General features: G+C 39.2%; 1 protein-coding gene across 13 annotated transcripts in view; it reads right to left on the reverse strand.

The window, feature by feature from the left end:
* The window catches only part of BTRC (beta-transducin repeat containing E3 ubiquitin protein ligase), a 134,698-nt gene that overhangs the window by 67,651 nt on the left and 45,094 nt on the right, over positions 1-21,953 (reverse strand). For 5 of the 13 annotated variants that reach the window (XR_014548595.1, XM_083615334.1, XM_083615339.1 and 2 more), the window contains one exon: positions 9,483-9,560. The exons of 4 other annotated variants lie outside the window; for them this stretch is intronic. Coding sequence is in view for 4 of the 9 variants with exons in the window: in XM_083615334.1 (XP_083471460.1) it covers positions 9,483-9,560 (78 nt within the window). In the remaining 5 variants the exon portion in view is untranslated. The remainder of the gene's footprint in view (positions 1-9,482; positions 9,561-21,953) is intronic. 4 more of the 13 variants (XM_083615337.1, XM_083615338.1, XM_083615336.1 and 1 more) reach the window with 1 other exon arrangement.

Here is a 21,953-nt window from a genome sequence, read left to right on the forward strand (position 1 = left end):
AAAATGTCAGAGGCTTTGTATGTCCTCTCCAACCTCTAAATGTTGTAGCTCTGTGCTGAATTGCTGAAGGAAGAGTTCATGAAAATGCTGGGTGGCTGGGATGGGGTGGGGTGGAGAAGGGTCTTGGGTGCTTCACTTTCCTTTCATCAGGAAGCTCTTAGGAGAGATGATCCCGATGAAAAGCGCAATGCACATCATTGCAATCCCGCTGCCGTCAGCACATCCCCATGGCACCTTTTGACACGATTTCCTCTCCACAGAGATCCACCCCCAACTCACCCCATAGAGCAAGTCGTGACAGCAAAAAGGCACTTCATTATTACCCCATTTGAGCACAGGAGAGAGAAGCTTTCTTTAAACAACCTGCATTGTGCCAATATTTTTAAAGACAGTAGGGTAATCAAGTTCAGGGCAGCTCCGGACAGCTGCCCTGTGACCTATGCCTGCTGACCCTTGCTATTCATCACTTTCCTTTGGAGGATGAGGGCAAGCTCCCGGGGAGTGACCACTACAATAGACAGATACAAGCCAACAATAATATGGTTCCTACAAAAAAGAACGGGAAAACCCAGATGGCACTGCAATAAATTTACAGCTCTTCATTCATGGCTCTGTTTAACACAACCAAAAGCCAAAAGGCTCAAAGGTCCCTGGGGAGCTTCCCCCTCATTGGTTTCTAAAAGCGATCTCTCTCTCTCTTTCTCTCTCTCTCTCTCTCTCTCCCTCAGCTACTAAGCCCCAACTCTTCAGAAATGGAGACGAAGCCCTTAAAATAACAAATGCCCAACCTAATCAATCTACTATTCGGATCCAACACTAAATGATGGCTACTGAAAACTAATTACACTTTTTGGCAAGAACGTTGAATTTAAAATGGAAACATACAGGTTAAAAAGGCACTGAAGCATTTGAGGGTCTGTTTTAAAAAGACTGCACACATGCACAAAACAGGAGTCAAACCAGGAGACTGATTCAATAATTCACACATTTATTTTTAAAATGAATCAGATTAGTCCCATGTGTGACCTGCCGGTCCATCTGTATTCACTGGACTTAATGGGCACTCTTTTCACACTAGCTTCAGTTTGAAGTATGAGAGAGATAAATTTAGTTTAATTTTCAACAGATCAAGCTATCCATTTTCCAAATGGACCATCTGGATCAGCCTATTAAAATTAATTTATAACTTAGCAGTAAGAAAATTCGTTTGTTAGCTTAAACATTGTTGCCAAAAACTTTGTCCCCTTGTCATGGTTTTCCAAGGCTGCAAACACACATCCACACAACCTCCCCCACCCACGGCCCCCCAGCATTCAATTTCCCCCCAAGTCTTTCTTCACAGAATACATGCTAATAAGACTTAATTATATTTACTTCTCTAAACGGTACATGGCTTTAAACTAGGTTATGTTTCTCTCTGCTGGCTTCGTCTATGCACTGGCGGAGGAAGAGAAGTGTGGGAGGAGCACACCGTCCCCGGCAGCGTGATCCCGGTGGGTGCCATTGCGGCTGCCCCCCTGCCTGTGCTGGGCACCATGCCCCTGCAGGCAACATGCCACACCCCCAGGATGCATGCCAGCCCCGCCCCTGCCTGCTCTCCGCCCCCCGGTGCCGGAACATGAAGCTCCGCCACTGCTTCTATGCAAGAGTAATGGGAAGTGGTCAAAGGTACCCACTAAACATTTGTTTTTTTTTTTTTTAAATATTTTTATTTTTCCATATAAACACAATACAACAAACATAAACATACAAAAACAAAAACAAAACAAAAAACATGTATCATTTCATATCCTAATTTCATATCCTATCTTCCCCGACTTCCTCATGCTTCCCCTTTCTGTATTCCAAATTCTTATCGATTGTTCAGCAAATCTTCCCTTATTTTAATTTAAATTTAGACTATTCTTCCTTATTTTCCTTGTCTTAACCATTGCTAATAGTAACCATTTACTTTCCAGTCCAACATCATTCTAACTTTCATTAACTTTATGATATTTCTTTAAATAGTCCTTGAATTTTTTCCATTCTTCTTGCGCTGCTTCTCTTCCCTGGTTTCGGATTCTGCTCGTCATTTCTGCCAAGCCCATATAGTCTATCACCTTCATCTGCCATTCTTCCAGTGTGGGTAGTTCTTGCGTCTTCCAGTACTTCGCAATGAGTATTCTAGCTGCTGTTGTAGCATACATAAAGAAAGTTATATCCGTTTTTAACACCCCTTGGCCGACAATACCCAAGAGAAAGGCCTCTGGTTTCTTGGGGAAAGTATATTTAAATACCTTTTTAAGTTCATTATAGATCATTTCCCAGAATGCCTTAATCTTCGGGCAGGTCCACCAAAGATGAAAAAATGTACCTTCAGTTTCTTTACATTTCCAACATTTGTTGTCAGGCACATGGTAAATCTTTGCAAGCTTGACTGGGGTTATGTACCACCTATATATCATTTTCATAATGTTTTCTCTTAAGGCATTACATGCCGTAAATTTTATCCCGGTGGTCCACAACTTTTCCCAATCAGCAAACAAAATATTATGACCAATGTCCTGAGCCCATTTAATCATGACCGATTTAACCGTTTCATCTTGTGTATTCCATTTCAGCAGCAAATTGTACATTTTGGACAAATTCTTAGTACTGGGTTCTAACAGTTCTGTCTCCAATTTTGATTTTTCCACCTGGAAGCCAATTTTACTGTCCAGTTTAAACGCTTCATTAATTTGATGGTAGTGGAACCAATCTCTCACCTTCCCTTTTAATTTCTCAAAACTCTGCAATCTCAATTTGTCCCCTTCCTTTTCCAAAATTTCCCAGTATCTTGGCCACTTGGGCTCCATATTTAACTTTTTAACTGCCTTAGCTTCCATTGGCGACAGCCACCTTGGAGTTTTATTTTCCAGCAAGTCTTTATATCTGTCCCAGACATTTAGTAGTGCTTTTCTGACAATATGATTTTTAAAACTTTTATGTGCTTTAACCTTGTCGTACCACAAATATGCATGCCACCCAAAAATGTTATTAAAACCTTCCAAATCCAAAATGTCTGTGTTTTCAAGAAGTAGCCATTCTTTCAGCCAGCAGAAAGCTGCCGCTTCATAGTAAAGTTTAAAGTCTGGCAGGGCAAACCCCCCTCTTTCCTTTGAATCCGTTAGTATCTTAAATTTAATTCTGGGCTTTTTGCCCTGCCAGACAAATTTAGATATGTCTTTTTGCCACCTCTTGAAACAATCCATTTTATCAATTATTTGCAATGCTTGGAACAAAAACAACATTCTTGGCAATACATTCATCTTTATAGCTGCAATACGGCCTAACAAGGAAAGCTTCAAGTTGGACCAAATCTCCAAATCTTTTTTCACTTCTCTCCAAGTTTTTTCATAATTATCTTTAAACAAATTCACATTTTTAGCTGTCATATTTATACCCAAATATTTCACTTTTTTAACCACAGTCAACCCTGTCTCATTCTGGAACCTTTCCTTTTCTATCTGTGTCAAATTTTTCTCCAAAACCTTTGTCTTAGACTTATTCAATTTGAATCCTGCCATTTGACCAAACTCTTGGATTATTTCCAAAACTCTTTTCGTGCTAGCTTCTGGCTCTTGCAATGTAAGTACTAAGTCATCTGCAAATGCTCTCAGTTTATATTGTTTGGCTCCGACCTGAATCCCTTTAACCAACTGGTCCCTCCTAATCATATTAAGCAAAACCTCCAGGACCGATATAAAAAGTAATGGGGAGATAGGGCACCCCTGACGTGTCCCTTTTTCAATCTTGAACTCTTCTGTAACCACATTATTTACAATTAGTTTGGCTTTCTGTTCAGAGTATATTGCACCTATACCATTTTCAAACCCTTGGCCTACCCCCATCCCCCGGAGGTTCTTCAACATAAAACTCCAAGAAATGTTGTCAAAGGCTTTCTCGGCATCCACAAATATCAAAACAGCTTTAGTGTTTATGTTCACTTCCAGCTTTTCCAAAATGTCAATTATATTCCTTACATTGTTCGACAAGTGCCTTTTTGGGAGAAAGCCCGCTTGGTCCCCGTGAATCTCCTCCATCAAAACTCTCTTCAGTCTTTTTGCCAAAATATCAGCAAAGATTTTGTAATCCACATTCAATAACGAGATGGGTCGGTAGTTTTTAAGTTGGGTCTTTTCAGTCTCTGTCTTTGGTATAAGTGTAATGTAGGCCTCTCTCCACGTATCGGGTGCCCTTTTCCCTTCCATAATCTCATTGCAGACTTCCTTCAAAGGTTGTATCAACCCTTCCTTCAAAACTTTGTAGTATTTGGAAGTCAGTCCATCCGGTCCAGGGGATTTGCCCAGCGTCATGCCTTGAATGGCATCTTCTATTTCTTGTGCTGATATCTCCTGGTTCAATATTATCTTACTTTCATGCGAAACCTTTTTCAGCCCATTTTCCTCGAGGAACTGTTGTATGTCCATTTCTTTTTGCGGCCCTTGTGTGTAAAGTTGTCTAAAGTAGTTCTGAAAACAATTCCTAATTTCCGCTGGGTTGCTTATGTTTTTTCCTTCCACTTCTATATTTGTTACCGTGTTGAGTTTTTGTCTCTTCTTTATTTGCCAAGCCAGTAACTTGCCACATTTATCAGCAGATTCAAAAGTCTTTTGTCTCATTTGTTTAATTCTCCACTCTAATTCTTGATTCATCAGTTCCATATATTGTGTTTGATGAAATTTGATTTCTCTTAGAATCTCTTGGGATTTTGGCTTCGATCTTAATTGTTTTTCCCCTTCTTTTATCTTTTCCAAAATTCTCTCCTTTTTCTCATTTTGCTTTCTCTTCTTTAAAGTATTTTGCTGAATCAAAAACCCTCTCATCACGGCTTTGCTTGCGTCCCATACTATTCTTTTTTCTACTTCAGACCTTAAGTTGATTTCAAAATAATCTTTCAAGGTTTTTTGGGCCTTCTTACAGATCTCCTCGTCTCTAAATAAGGTGTCATTCATTCTCCATCTGAAGGAACCAGTTGTTGTTTGCCTCATCACCATCTTTACAGCATTATGGTCGGAGAAAGTTTTTGGGCAGATTTCTACTTTTTTTATATTCGGAGCCATACTGCTAGTCACCCAGATTTGGTCAATCCTTGTCCATGTCATTTTGGCTTCAGAAAAGAAGGTTCCCTCTCTTTCTAATGGGTGTTTTGTTCTCCAAATATCAATCAAGTCCATATTGTCAGTCATTTCAAAAAAAGTCTTTGGTAGTCTTCCATCTTTTGTTATTACCTGTCTTTGTGCCTTGTCCATATTTGTTGAAACCACTCCATTCATATCTCCCATCAAAATTAAGTTGTAATCCATATGGTCCATCAAAATTTCATGCAACTTCTTAAAAAATTCAGCTTTCCCTTCGTTTGGTGCATAGATTCCCACTATCAAATACTTCTCTCCTTGAGATTGAATTTCAATTGCCAAATATCTTCCTTGATCATCTTTAAAAATTTGTTTCGGTTGCAATTTTTCTTTTGCATAGATCACCACTCCTCTCTTTTTTACTCTGTCTGAAGATATAAATTCCTGTCCCAATCTTTTATTTATTAATAATTTTCTGTGTGCTCTTGTCACGTGGGTCTCTTGTAGGCAAATCAAGTCCAATTGGTCTTTCTTTAAGGCATGAAATATATATATATATATTTTTTTTCTTCCTGGGAATATTTAAGCCATTACAATTCCAGGTTAGAAGTTGCAGAGCCATGATGGGATTATTTACTCCTTCCTCCTACAGCTCCCTGTTTTTGTTCCTCGTCTGTCGGTGGTACCGTGTTCGTGTCCAGTGATGGATGCCCTTGTCCTGGAAATGTCTCTTTCTGTAGGTCTTCTTCGTGTTCTCCCAAGAACTTGTCTTTATCACTTACAGTCTTTATTCTTCTCTTCTTTCCCTTATATTTAAAAGACAAGCCTTGGGGAAATTCCCACCTGAATGGTATGTAGTTCTTCTTCAGCAGTGTCACCAGGTCTTTATAATGTCCTCTTGCGTCCAAGATACTCTTAGGGATGTCTTTAAAGATCTCAATAAAAAAGTCTTCAATTCGAAGGGCTGTTTGGTAGTGCAGGTTCAATATTTTATCTCGCTCCTCCTTTGATCTTAAGGTAATAAGACAATCTCTGGGTCGATTTCTCTTCTGTCTTATTCCCAATCTAAATGCACTTTCTATCTTAAAATCTTCTTTCTTCAGCTCCTGCTTCCAAAAGTCAGAAAATTCTTTTGTCAAATCATCCACCAAGTTCTCTCCTTCCTTTTCCGGCACAAGTCTGATCCTCAGGTTCCTCTCCTTGCGTTGCATATCCTGCATAGAGAGTGCCAGTTCATATTCATCCAATTTCTTGTAAACTGGTGGAAATTTTTCCTCCGCAGCAGTTGCAATTTCCTTAGCTTCCTCGGCTATCTTTCGTGTTGTAGATGAATCTTCCAGTAATTTCCCAATTGCTTCTGCATTTGAGTTCACTTTATTCCCTAGGTCAGTTATACTTTTAGTATTTAGGTCAATTTTCCCAGAGATTTCTTCAATTTTTTTATTTGTTTCAGCAACTTGTACTTTAGTTTCAGCAACTTGCAATTTAGTCTCCGCACCTTGCTTTTTTAGTTCCTCCAAAGAGTCATTTATCTTCTCCAATACCTTGGCAAATGATTCTTCTGTAGACATTGCTTTCGCTTTTGGCTTTGCAGCCACTATAGTTCCAGAGGCTCCTGTTACAGAAGCCCTTCTTTGCATGTAAGTGTCAATTTTGTATTGTCTGCCAGATCTCAAGGTTGTTTCTTGTAACTCCCCTTTCTCTTTACCATCTGCCATAACAAAGTCTTTTAGTCAAGGTCATTCCCAGACTTTGAAACTCACAAACAAAGTTCTCAAATTTTAAACTCCACTTGTTGCTGAAACAATTTGTAGGTCCTCTAGGGGGCGTAGAGTCAGTTCTATACTTCTCAAAGTAATCCCACACTCTTCAAAAAAGAAGGAATAAAAGTTTCCTAGTCCCTTTCAATTTTTCTTTCCTTTTTCAAGGGGATCCCAGTCAATAGTGTCCTGTAAGTAACTTTGTAATGCCACAGAAACAGTGTTTCAAATTGGAAGTAACCAAAGTCAATTTGAGATATTTTTTAGCTTCTTATGGCAACAGTCCTTAGCCGGTTCCTTTTCTCCGGCAGTCCGATCCCAGGTTAAAGAGCAGCGATACTTAATCCAATTCTTTTAAATTGACAGGGAAACACTTTTAAAATCTTCTTCCCCCTCCTCCTGCCTTCGGGGGGGGGGAGTTCTTTGCTTTGGTGGTGGATTTCTTAAATCCCGCAAATTTCCTCTCAAGCAGTTACAGCTAGAGTGCCTTTCGCTTTGATCTTGCTACAGAACGGAAAGCAGACTTCCTTTTTAGTGCTTGTCCGTCTCGGTGCCCAATTTCTTTACTTTTAGTGTCCAGTTATATTTTAGCGGTCAATCCTACTCACGGATAGTTGTTCTTTTAATCCAATTTCCCGGGAAGAAGTCAGCGCTCTCCGCTAATGGCGACGCGGCTTCGCTTCGCAGGCTGGGTGAAGACGACTCTCAGCACCGCTCCAAGACCCCTCCGCTCCTCCGGAGCCTTTAAAAAGGCTATTTCGCAGCGTCGGGGGGGCGCAAAGGTGCCCGCCGAGTCTCCAGTTCACAGGCAACGCGCCTGTGATTTTTAAGGGTCCCCGCTTCGCCGTAGCTGACAGGACCCGAACCCACGAAGCAGATCTCTCCCGGAGCTCCGGTTGAGATCCGCCATTAAGCGCCGGCGCTGACCGGAAGTCCCCCCACTAAACATTTGAAGTACATGACTTCCCCTAAAGTACATGACTTCCCGTAAAGATTCCTGGAAACTTTAGCTGTAGCTCTGTAGGAGGTCAGCTACAGTTCCCAAGATTATTTGGGAGAAGTCTTACACTTTAAATGTATGGAGCCAAAATAAAGGCCACCATAGGTTACACCTCCATGTGGAAATGTGTTTTCATTCTGCAATGCATAATAAGCAGTGCTGTATACTTGCCATGTGTACATAGATCAAGCAGATGATGCTTGCAAAAGTTCTCTAACCCATGTACTTGCAGATAACATACTGATGCTGTCCTTTCATGAGTGAGAATGATTGTTGTGAATTTTAGGGTCATTTTACTAAATAAAAGGACAATAGGAAGTTTAAGGAGTGGCTGGATGTCCAGCCTTATTTCCCCCTCCCCCCACAACAACAAATTTGCCCTCTCCTGAGCAAAGGAGAAGATAATATACATTTGCATTCAAAGAAGGAAATAGAACTGTTTTTCAGAAAAGAAACACATTGCTTTCTCGATTCCTTCTAGGTCCCTATGGGACTATCCAGACAGGGAATTTATTTACCAACGGGATATTGAGATATCACAAATGGATCAATGGCAACAGCTTTATCCTTTATGCAATATCACACACACAAAACCCCTTAATATTGGATCTTTCCCAGAAACGGAAAATCTAGATTAAAGGGAGGGTGGGATAGTGATATTGGTTGAAATGTTGATGCCAACAGTGTTGTGTGGATCCTGCAAAAAAAAAGAAATAAGAAAATGCATATCTGAGGAGCATTGATTTCACAAATACATGGCTGGAAGCATATCTGATCTCAAAGATATAGCCTGTAGGCCAATTTGGACTGACTTTGCTTTTCCAATGAGTTCAGCCAAGTAATACCTCTTCTTTATTTACTGTCCAAGAAAATCTCAGCTGCACCCTGTTGATGCCAGCTACCAGGCCTCACTAACCAGAATGCTACTGTCTGCAAACTGGTAACAGCAGCTGAAGGTTAAGACTATGGCATAAACCATCAATAACCCTTGTGTGTAAGGGAGTGCATCTAAATTCCAAGAATCACTTTTTAAATTAGCAGCCAATTCTGTATTAACTGAAAAGCCTATTAGCTCACCTTTCTTCTGTTCTGGTTCAAGTTTAGATTAGGAATATAACTGAATGTTTGTTCCTTTAGTTATGGCCACACACATAAGAATCAAGGCCTATTGGTCTGAAAACGTGCCTGATAGCAATACAAACTTGCTATTCCCCAAGAGGTCAAGGGTGGTTGCAGAATACGTGGATCACTTGTACAGCACATGACAAGGAATCCAGTATCCATGCATTACTAGCACAGCAAAGAATCACACCACCTGCTTGACCCACAAGATTGCTCTCTAAGGCACATTACTGGAGCAATGTACGATACATAAGAAAGTAAGCTTGCATACTGCTCTGGAAAGATGTGAATTAGCTCCAAGGTGCCTTCCAAAGAATGGCTGTTGTAACTTGAAAACTTATATACTCTTTCAGGAAAGAGAGAGGGAGGGAGAGAGAGAAAAATAATAATAATAATTCCTTTATGTGTTTTGTATCTTTCCAAGTTGCAAGGGATGTCAAAGGACTCTAGGTCATTCAAGTAAAGGGGCTGGGTGGGTTTTGCACACCTAAATTCAGTGCATACCTGCCTGAGTGCATTCTTCTCGGGAATGATCTTCCTGGGGGGCTCGTCATTGTTACAGTCTTCTCTCTCAGATGAATTCTATGCAGATGAGAGGGGAAAAGGTGGAAATCATTAATTCAGATATTTTCCTTTCAACACTGATCTAAGAAAGCAAAAAATCTTATGTTTTCAGCAACATTACCTATGAGTTTTCACTTCCTTTGAATTCTTTTTGTTAAGACGCGTCAATATTTTTTATTTTGTCTGGCACGCAGTTGGATAAATTGGAATGAGTGTCTGCCATAGACATAGCCTGTGACATATCCAGTATCATGGAAAAGAGCAAGACACTATAAACAGACCCTAGACATATTCCTTCATGACAGATACCCGTCTAATTAAACAAGACTTTCAAAATATTTTTGTCAGATTTTTTGTATTCCCAGCATGTGTCCAAGCACTTCCATAATGCTGGATCTGAACTCTTCTACATAACTAAAGTGGGATGCCCTGGCTCACAACAATACTAGGGTTTAATACAATGGGATTACTTCCACTTCAATGACTTTGATAATGAACGTTAAGAACCTAAGAAGAGCCTGCTGAACATTCAACTTCATTGGATATCCATGACTTCCAATGTTATGGTAGAGGGAGAACAACTTTTTTCTATCTATTTATAAACTTCATGTCACCTCTTATTTGCCTTCTCTCTAAATTGGGAAATCCCAACTACCACAATCATTTTGGTTGCCTTTTTCTGAACCTTTTCTAACTCTACAAGGTCTTATTTCGTGTGAGGAAACTAGCACTGCACACAGTATTCCAAATGTGGCTGTACCATAGATTTGTATAACCACCTTATTTGATTTCAATTCCCTTCCTAATGCTCCCTAGCATTGAATTTGCCTTTTTCACAGCTGCTGCACACTGAGGTGAACATCTTCATTGAGATATCCACTAGGATCCCTCATTCCTGGTCAGCCACAGACAGATCCCCTGAGCATATATGTGAAATTATGCATCTTTTTTGCCCTGACTTTACACTTTGCATTGAACTGCGTTTTCCACTTTATTGACCATTCACTCAGTTTGGAGATGTCCTTTTGGAGCTCTTCACATTTTCTTTTTGTTTTAACAACCCTGAGCAATTTAGTATCATCAGCAAATTTGGCCACCTCTCTGTTCACTCCTAACTCTAGATAATTTATGATCAAGTTATAAACAAGTCCTAATACTTATCCTTAATGTTTCCATTAAGATCCAAAAGCCTGGACAAATAAAAACGTCTTCAGCCTTTATTTAAATGTATCAACTATGGGTGCCAACCAAATGTTGTTTAGGAAAAACAGACTACCTTGGACGGTGGTGGACTCTCCTTCACTGTAAGTTTTTAAAAAGGTGTTAGCTAGCCATCTATCAGGCATTCTTTAGTTGTGATTCCTGCACTGCAGGGGGTTGGACTAGAGTGATCCTTGAATCACTTCCACCTCTACAATTCTATTTTTCTGAGATTGTATAAATGGGCACAGTCACTAAGAATGACTTGTCACATGTCATTGTCCTAACTGCCACGCCCACAGACGGGTCAGAAAGCAAGGCATCACCCACTGATCGTAATACATGGTTTGGGTAGTTATTTGGGAGACATTCCTTTTAGGTACTTGAATCCAGAGTTGTTCCGGATTTTATATGCTAGCAACTGTATGTTACAAAATTAAGGATCACAATGTGAAAAAAATATTTTTATGGGACTTTGAAATGTAGCATGCAAACAGCTCCTGGAAGCAGTGACTTTGTGGAAAGACCCAAATTAGTCATGTGAGTTGCAACCTAAATACTAAGAGGAACACAGAGGAACTCCAAAATACCATGCCACTGTTACAATATAGTTTAGCAAGCTGATATATTTGCTACGTACTGATACTAGCTGTTCCAGAAGCTCTTTTACAGTTGAAGACTTTGGTATAAATAAAGAATGTTATATAGGATATAAAAACAGACAGGATTTCTACCCAACAAGTACTTTGGCTAACCCAAATGGTAAAGACTGAGTTACCATGAATAGAGTCTGGATAGGAAAGGGTAGACAAAGCACCATCCACTGTCTTAGTCAATCTACTTATAGAGTATGTTTTAAGGAACGATCTGAAACTGGAAACAGACTGAGTAATGATGAAGGACATAAGTCCATGAAAAGGTTAAAATATGGGTGGGAAATATGGAATTAATAACACAAGTAGAGAAGAAGAAAAAGTAAAACTAGTACATACATTATACTTTTAGGGTGGTACCGGAATACAGTACTAACAAGTGGCAGCACCAAGAATAATAACATATATTTGAAGTGCATGCTCCCTTTTTTCTCTCTCCTTCGCCTTCCTTCTAGGATAAATGCATTACCAAATGCCATGGAATTCAACAGCCTTTATGTTGCCTGTCCCAACATGCTTCAAGTTTACCAATTTCTTCCTTGAAACTAAACAGCTAATTTGAAACCTTTGTTTTATTCATTATCTTTATAGGTGGCAAGACTAAGAGGTTGGCTGAACAAAGACCAGACAATGACTGCCAAGTGCATATGGTGGCTCACAGCTTGCCGTCGCCCCATTCTACTGCACCAACACAGCAGACTATTAAAAAGGAGCGCTGCTCATGCACTTTTGTCAGCAAGTTAAGTTACGCTTGGCAAAGGATGAAAACTGGAAAAGATTATGCTCCTTAAGAAGCAGCAAAGATGGAACTGATTGCTTGGAAACTGGAAATCTTGTTTCCATGTGGACAACAAGCTTTAGAACACAGAAAATTCTTTGCAATCTTTAGATTCTGCTATGCATTTCAAAAGTGAAATAAATAAGTACATCTGCAGTACTCACTGAACTGCTCATCAGGTTTTCATAGCACTCTTTGGGGCCTAGGGTCTGGGCCCTTGGAAGCAAAAATTAGAATTGCTGGTGCCCTCTATTGACCAATAAAGGAATGTTTTAAGTGAAATTCTAAAACTGTGAATACAGAATACAACATCAAAGAAATCAAAACTGCAGTAAAATCACATGGGAGGGAGAAAGCAGAAGCCTCCCCACAGCCCACCCCAAAGGATGTGGGTGAAAACCCTGACAGCTCTTGATCGTACTAGATTGAATGCTTTCTTTTCACCAGGCTGCTCTCATTTGACAAATATTTTTACAAAAGCAAGTTATGTGGAATCTCTCTCACAAGCAGTACAATTTCAGGCATGAAGCACAAGGCACAATTAATCAGGTCTTTTTTGAGACCATTTTACCTCATAGTATGTGCTCTGGTAATCTTCCCCCACATCTAGCACTCAGCAATCCAACATTTCCAGAATGACAGCTCAACCCTTGAGCTCAACCCACATGGTATTGGTAGAAGGTAATGTCTGGAATTATCCCATGATCACCAAATGCTTATCAGAAAGACAGTGGGATTATGTGGGGCAGTGAAGAATGGAGGACACACAAAAAATCCCACAATAAAAATGCCTCCTATAAGCAAGCATTGGATATGTAACATAACTGTAAGGAAAGTCTGAAAAGAAGTATGAGCTTCTCTGGCCTCTCTTGTGAAACAACATTTCCATGGAACTTAATCATGATTCTAGTACAGAAAATTCTGGGAAAGCTGAGCATGTGAATTGGGTTTGAAATTCTTATCTTAACAGTTAGGCACACTTGAACTATCAGCAGCAAGGTAAAGATCACTTCTCTTTTACAATGCTAACAGGAGCATGTTTTTGAGACAATCCTATGTTCTAATCTTAGACAGTTAAGTGTCTAAAAGAGACCCTTGACAAATCTCATTTGTGTGAGAAGACTTGTAATTAACAGAATTCACTTGCATGGCAACATAGCTACCCCAACGCTTGGTACTACCCCTAAACCCAATACACAATTTATTAATATCAATGACATAGGAAACTCAGCCGCCACCCCTACCTAAAATGTCCTCATAGTTGCACTGAAGCAACTTAACTGTGATATTGCAACTTTCATGCCTATAAACCATCCAAACAAATGCTGGAATCAGATGCAATGGATGGATGAAAGCATTCCAAAGGACTATCAGCTGAACAGAACCACCTTTTAAGACAGCCCCTCATCTCACAACAGATATCACAATAACCATGCCAACTACGGAGATGCTTTTCTTCTTCTTCTGAGGGTGGGAGGAGGAAAAGACTGTACTTGCCAGCACTAATTATAAAGCCATACAGATGCAGCACTTTTTCAAATGTCTATCTGTGTGAGAGAGAGGAACCATGTCTATGCAGAGAGCACTTTTTATGCTTTCAAATCCTTAATCCTGTTTGGAGCTGTCAGTGGGGGTTAATGGAAGCTTTGGATAGGAGAATTCCAATCTGGTTGGCAGATGGATAGGTTGGTTATAGCTGCATAACTATGTCTTGCCTGCAGGCACAATTCAGAACACTGTTAAAGCAATATAAAGTCGCTGTCAAGCTGAACCATTTGGATCAGTAGCAAGGAGAAATAATAATAAAAGGAGTTCATTTCTGGGCCTTGTGCGTTCATGCTAGTATGCAGAAACTGATTAATTGTCGTCGTGTGCTGGTCGGCTGTACCTCCGATTCCTACTTCTGGAGTAGATTTTGCATGCTAATATAATCATTCTCCCTCTTGAGACATTAGCAAATAATCAAATGAAAAACAGGATCATAATTTACTGAGATTCGGGCAATTCTCTATGCAAATTTGACTTGTTATTGCTGCTGCCTCGTTAATCTGAATGCCTTTGACAAACTCCTTTGATTTATGAACTCATGACAACTCCAATGTGTATATATTTTGCTAGATTGACATTATCATTAAGAGTGGGTGGACTGAGCTCACATGAATGGCTGATTTTATTCGCTGGTGTCGGCTGCTCAACAGCTGAGCATCTCCTTTGCACAAAGCCCCCAAGCGCAAGGCTCTTCCCATCTACCCATCCATTCATCATCTCGATGTTAATTGGCCCAGGCTTTAAGCAAATTTTCAACACGATTTAAAGGCATGATGACACTGATTACTGACCCTCTGCCATACGGTGCCTATTGATTAACCTGACAGAGATGATGAGCTTGAGGGAAACTAGGTGTGTGGAGACCTCAAAGGAAAAATATATATTGTTTATGCAGGCAAAACACTTGTCATTATCCCAGAGGCCAGAATTGGTCTTTAAAACATCCTATTGCCTTTAAAACCTGCAACCAATAAGGAAAATTGCATGCTTGCTTTTGGGGGAGAAAAGCAGTTACAAATGTCTTGTCATGTGCATTCCCTATTTTAGCAGAGCTTCTGGTGACAAACAAATCTCTTCCAAACAAGTAGGACTTATGCAAGCCAATGTATATGAATAGACAAAGATATCTGGAACAGGGGCAGAGGGAGATGAGAAGAGAAATGAAATGAGCTGGTAGGGTTTAAACATGTATAGCCTGACATGAGCATTTCTGGTCTATAAAACTGAGACACAGAAGCAGCAGAGTCAGTTTGCAACTAATTCCGTAAGTACCTCAAGGACAATCTATAAGGTCAAACACACCATTCTAGGTACTTTGGCAGGCTGATGTTAGGTTTCCTGGTAGTCCAGGGGAGAGGTTTTTGTGCCCAAATTGGATTTCATAATCTTGTGGGACACTGCAGGGGGTAAGCAAGTAAGGGCTGAAAAAATTCATTTGAATTACTTTTGCGACTCTGCCACAGTATGGATTAAAGAGAAGGAGGGAAATAAATGCCAATCTAATGGTTGCAGGAGAGTAAAATTCCTATAGTCCCTTTCCAATAACCTTTGTAAGTGATAGATGAGTTCAAGAGCCTTGCAACTGTAAAGGGACCGTCAGCATCCCGATTTCATAAATGCAGTTTGTCAGATTATAAATCTCAGCTCCTTCAAAAAGCACTAGTATGAAAACTGACATAGCTCGTGCAAAAGAAAATGTAAACTTCTTTACAAAAATTATGGGCTCAACACCCAATTAAATCATTTAACAGACTCCATTCTCTCATCTCAAGAAAAATAACACACTTATGGCCAAAATACAACTTTTGCAATGTTAAGGTTTTGAAGATAAGAATCAGGAAGCAATGCCAAACAGAAACAAACCTCAGACTAGTTCACCAAACTATAGAGAATGGCTTGAGCCCTGAAGAACTGTGTCAATGATCTGCTCTCTGAACATTCAAACACACTGCAACAAACCAGCAATGCAAACTGCATTTTCCTAGCTTTTAAGAAGTTTCATGTAACTGAAGATTTTATTTGTAAGAGGCTTATGTTTACACAAATATGGCAGTAATTTACATTATCATCAATTAAAGGGAGAGTGTGGGAATGTAAAAATCTTTACAGGTAGTCTCCCTAGTCATCTGATCCAGTGCTATAGGAAATGAGTTTGTTTCCTACAAATTAAAAATACAGGCACTCATGTGTCTAACTCTAGCTTTTAAGGCAAGTTTTAAAGAAACAAATAAGCAATTCCTATAAGGGTGGTGGAAGGGGACAATATGAAACAGTACTTTTCTTACCATGCTGAAGCACAGTATTGACTTCATAATATAACCTATCTATTTATTATTTTGAGCCATATCTAAAAATGCTACAACAGCATATGTCACTGCAGAGATGGACATCAAAACTTCACCAAAACACAAAGCAAAGTCAATGGCCACTTCTTTTTCTTAATTTCAAATTATTCATTTATTGAAAAGATTACAGTTAAAATACTTCAGTATCATACAACGGCATGTATAAAAGCCCATGTGCATGAAAATGATAAAAGATTTTCAAAATCATCTAAGATTAATATAGCCAGATTCTTGTAAAATAAAAAGAAGCAACCTAGATTATTTTAAGAGCACTAAGTTTTATCTATTAAACAGAGTCTATGAAAGAAGGAAGTCTTCCTGGCTCATATTTATTTCCTAGGAATTTAAAAAGGAACAAAAGTGGTACATTTTAAAATATTCACAGTTTTGAACCTTAAAAGCTAGTTAACTAGTTCACTTCGATAGCATCTTATTTATACAAGTATATATCCAGAGAGTTTCTGCGTATAATTTCCCACATATTAAGTGAAGAACATTTGCTTCTGCTAATCAGGACATCTGGTTATTTTTATAACTCAGACATCTGCATTAAGCGGAGCTGTTTCTTAATTTTCCTAACAAGAAGTTAAGATTAGAACTACAGAAATGTTAAGGAATTGTTTGTGGGTTTTCTTTTTAAATACAGTATGTATTTTTATTACCTTTTTTGACTATACAATTTTATGGCTAAAGGACATTGGACCATATTTACCAACACATTTTTAGAATAATAGGACAATAGGTAAACTGCAATACCAACCAAGAAATGTTTATAAGTTACTATCTATTGAAATCTCTATTTCTATTCTCTACATTGCTCATATGTTCTCCCCTACTGTGTTGTCGCTTCCCCCCAAAGTTACTCTTTGAAGTTTTATGTAAATCCAGCTTTGGCCTTCTATAATTGCAAAATGTTGGAAGGTACAATTTGTGGGCTCCACTTTAACTTGCAACAATGCTACATCAAAGAGGGAAACCAGGTCATATGCAACTGGAATGAATCTTTGCTTGTTTGCTCCATTTTCATATCTTTGTTTACCAGGGGTCAGCAAACCTTTTCAGCAGGGGGCCGGTCCACTGTCCCTCAGACCTTGTGGGGGGCTGGACTATATTTTTGGGGGAAAATAATGAATGAATTCCTATGCCCTACAAATAAAATAAAGAGATGCATGTTAAATAAAAGGACACATTCTACTCATGTAAAAACACGCTGATTCCCAGACCATCCATGGGCTGGATTTAGAAGGCGATTAGGCCGGATCCAGCCCCCGGGCCTTAGTTTGCCTACCCATGGTTTAAACACACAATACTTTTAAAATGCTGGATTCCAGCATAGAAGAAGCATCAAATTCAAGAATTGGTCACTTTCATTCTCCCCTCTGCAATGTAATTTAAAACTTTCATGAAGGAAACAAGTTGTCTAAGAACACTTTCTGAGTAGAGAAAGATCAGCACAAAAACAGACTTTGAACCAATAGTGATATGTCACAGGGGTATCAAAAACATATTTCTATCACTAACAAGAGGCAGCAGGAGCCAAAAGGTCTGGGGAGGTATTCTTTTTTAAACACTTTATTTATTAAAATTCTCTAGACACAGATTCTTCTCAGTATTATGGCTTAATATGCATGGGAGCTGCAGGCACTTGCAAAATGCATTATAAGGTAGGCTAGCTTCACTGTACATTCTGTATCAATCTTTCCAGATACAGCTTTCTAACTTGTACTCCAATACAGTGGTACCTCTGCTTACAAACGCTTCTGGTTACAAATGCTTCAGGTTACGAGCTCTGCTAACCCAGAAGTAGCTGCTCCTGGTTGCAAACTTTGCCCCAGGATGCGAATGGAAATCGTGTGCTGGAGGCGCGCGCGCAGCGGGAAACCCCACTCGTGAAAGCACGCCTCACGATAAGAACGGTTTCAGCTTAAGAATGGACCTCTGGGACGAATTAAGTTCGTAACCAGAGGTACTACTGTATTTGTATCTCCTATACAAAGCCAGATCCAATGTCTCTTAAAAGCAGCTGAACCCAGAACTCTCTTACCAATCCTACCCCATAAAACATATCCAGCATTCCTTCTGACAACTCCATACATCTTATACCATCTTTAGGTCCTCATGATCTTGTTATGCAAACCCACTTCCCTGCTTGATGACCTAATGCCAAGATCACCTTCAGATCCATGGGGATTAATGGGCCTGACGCAAGGCGCCCCTTTGAAAACAGCAACCAGTTGGGAGAAAAGTGAGAGTGAGGATTCAAACTTAGATCTTGGTAAAACTATGCGATGGAAATGCATGAACTGTATGATTCAAGCACATATGGAATCCTTTTGAAGCCTATTGCTTGTTTAACCTCTTTCCTTGACTATCTCTTTGTAAGTCACACCAAAGTACTTGCGGCATAGTGATCTGAAGAGCTGAAGTAGCCAAGAAAAATAATTTTTACAGAGCTGATCGACAATGTCTTGTGACTCCTTGCTGGAAATAAGCACAGGGATAAGTTCCTCTTGAGGAGTTCCTGGTACAGAAGCTTGAGGAATTCAATTTCTGTGAATTCCAATATGACCCGCTCTGATCTGCACTTCTTGGATTAATGTGTGGAATGTAACAAGATCATGTTTCAGATTTTGCATATTTTTTAATTTTTTAATGAAGTTCTCAATTCAAAAAAGTACCAAAATGCATTAAAAAGTATTTAAATATAGCATACGTTTAAAAATGTGTACACTGTGATAAAATATGTATTTAAATACTTATTTGTGATAAAAAAAATCAAATTCAAATTTTAAAGCATATTTAAAGAATTGTGCATGAATATGATATGGACTTGAAAACAGACCGATCCATCCAGTCTAGCTTTTTGCTGACCCACAAGCTCCTTTCCTTATTATCTGAACCCTTGACTCACACCAGAAGCTACCCTCTATACAAAAATACGAAGCACTCCATAGCTTTCAGCTGTTGTTCCCAGTTTCTCAACTTGTGATGGTCAAACAATGTGGGGTGGTCCAATTCCTCTCCTCCCACCCTTCTCATTCATCCCTCTTCCTAATGAAGCATACTACCTGCTTTCTGCACCGAAGTTACTGCCCATCACTTAAGTGTGTAATTATCACTCCTTCAAAGCTCGCAGTCTAGAAATCAGTCTTGCTCTTTGAAATAAGTAGTCCATAACCTACTGTATGCAATTCTATCCCATTCTGATGTGTGTATAAATCCTAACACACCAGAGCCACCTACAAAGTTTTATAACAGGGTGAAAGATCCCACAGTAATTTAAGATTCACTGTGAGACCTGCTATTAAGAATGGGGGACAGACTGAGGGGGAAGCTACTACATATCATTAGAGAACAGAACTACTGCTTCACCTTGCTCATTGCCCAGTGATTGAGAGAGGCTGCTTGGCCAGGTTAAGGGAGCAGTTGACCCCCACACCCAGCTACAAAGACAGCAGACTACTAATGCATTGTGCTAGGGGGATGTGGCAGATCACTACGGCAAAAGGCACAGGTTTTTGCTTACAGACACATACATATACAAAGCAACCACAGAAACTTTGCTTTCTTTCTTTGTTTTCTGTAGATTTGTTTGTTATGTAGAGGCTTGTTTGCATTTGCACAAAAACTCAGTAAAATAAATAAAATAAAATAATATAAAATAGTAAACCACAAAACACATATGGTAGCTTTCCTTTCCTGTTCTAACATACTGTACTCTGTTTTCAGGATACAACACATGGATAATTCCAAAGCAAAAGTTGCGGGAGGAATCAAACATACTTCACCCAGCATGGAACAAAATTCCAAGTAAATCATGTTGCCAACTTATGATGCATCGTTCCTCTATTGTGCTGTTTATCCATTGCTATTTTACTATGGTGTACCCCTCTACATCACTATGATCAAATCCTTAAAAACAAGGGTTTCAATTAACAAAATCTAACTTTGGAAAGCAATCTATCCATCAAAAGAATGGTTTCCAAAGGAATAAACATTTCCTCACTGACTGAGACAGGGATGTTAGTTTCCCTTTGGTTCCATCAAACTACAGCAACGTGGAAGGCAGGAATATTTGTACAGAACAGCTTTTGTACCTAAAGGCCAGTCAGATTTTTGGTTTTTAAAGAAAACTGTACAGCTTTAAGCCAGGGTGCATTAAAAGCCACTATTCACACTCCCTTGCTTGGACATGAATGGCCTATTAAACCTACAACATATCTGTTTTAGTTAACTTCTGGGTGGGGAGGGGACCAGGAGAGAAACAAAATGTACTTAAATGCAGGGCTCCCCCCCTCCCTTGGGCTGAATGCCTTTCATCCAATAAGACATTCAAAGCAGTGACCCAGCAAATGGATTGAAAAAGCAATCTTCCGTCTGAGTGCCACATTATCCTTCCTATTCAGTATTCTCCGAGAGAGATCTCAATCAGCTGGGTGCATGTGTAAGAGACAGCGCAGCCCATTGCTGGGTTAATTAAACATTTGACTTTAACACCCTCCCATCATTAAGCAAATAAAAACAGATAATTCAAACCACACTTCATACATAAGGTACACAACAGACGTCAAAAATTTAGAGAGGCCCAGGCCCTCAGGGGAGTTCCACTGGGGAGATAATCAGTTTAAATCTTAGCTGGTTTATCAATTATTCTATTGATTAAAGTGGAGTGATTATGCAAGACTCTGCTTTGCCACATGGGATAAACGTCAGAGCAAGACAAACTCGGAAGGCTCAAAACAGTTTTGGAAAGCCAAGAGACCAATATGAGTTCATTACAACTCACTTGAGGCACACAGATGAGAAAACTGATTTTGCTTTGTTTATTTTAGGGTGACAGAAGCATTTCTGATCAAAACTCTGTGTGGTTATCTCAACTGAAGCTTTACAAAAATGCATGTCATGGAATTTAGGCATCTTTTTCCGCACATTCAAATAGAAAACTAACCCTGGAATACATTTAATAGATGCTGGTTCAATAATGAAATATATAGAATTTCTTGTGCCCAAACAAGCACTTAAGTATCTTACAGCACTCATAATGTACCTTCCGGTCATTGGGATTTTGAGTCAAAAATTCACACGCATTATAATTTGGAAGCGGGGGAAACCTGAGCTTTAAAGCTGATCAGATTTTAGTAATGAAGTGACATCATAAAGTAGTTGGAGGCAAGAGCAAGGCAAAAAGGAGGGCTATATAGTCACTGCATTGCAGTCCAGGAAAAAAAGCAGGAAATGAGGTTCTAGTCACACCACCATTTTTCTGAGGCCCAAGGGGAGGGTTGAGGGGAATTAAATTTACAAAATCTGGAGAAAGGGACAAAAAATAAACCAGAAACTGTGTGTCTTTCAATGTACAAATTCCAATCAGAGGAGAAATAATCTTTGTATATGGACATGGACACACTGGTTCAAGATGGCTAGTTTTGTCTGCAATTAGTATGACCATTACTAAGTGATGACACTTCCTGTTTAAAAACAGTGTGATTGCTATAACAACATGGTTAAACAGTTCGACAAAATATTCATTTAATGTGGTCTGTTAATTCCTTTTCAGAACTTCTCCATGGCCAGATGTTTCTTTCATTTGGGCAAGGCCATATTGAGGTCTACAGTCTATTTCTACAGATAAACACATATAGACCTTCCTCTCTGTTTTTAACAATATAGATGACTTTCACTTTCTATTTTATTTTGCATCCTATTTGCTAAATGGTTAGATAATGCACTTAGGTACCTGAAGAGTGCAGAATTCCTTCTCTAACACTAGGTATATTTCTAATTATTGTTTGAGTTTCTTTAAAAAAAAAACCTTAAAGAATGTATAATTTTAAATGAAGTGAAAGATAGCATGTGCTACCTAAATTAGGCATAACTCATTTCATGT

Source organism: Podarcis filfolensis (assembly GCF_964270895.1).
Source record: "Podarcis filfolensis genome assembly, chromosome: 5".
Classification (NCBI taxonomy): domain Eukaryota; kingdom Metazoa; phylum Chordata; class Lepidosauria; order Squamata; family Lacertidae; genus Podarcis; species Podarcis filfolensis.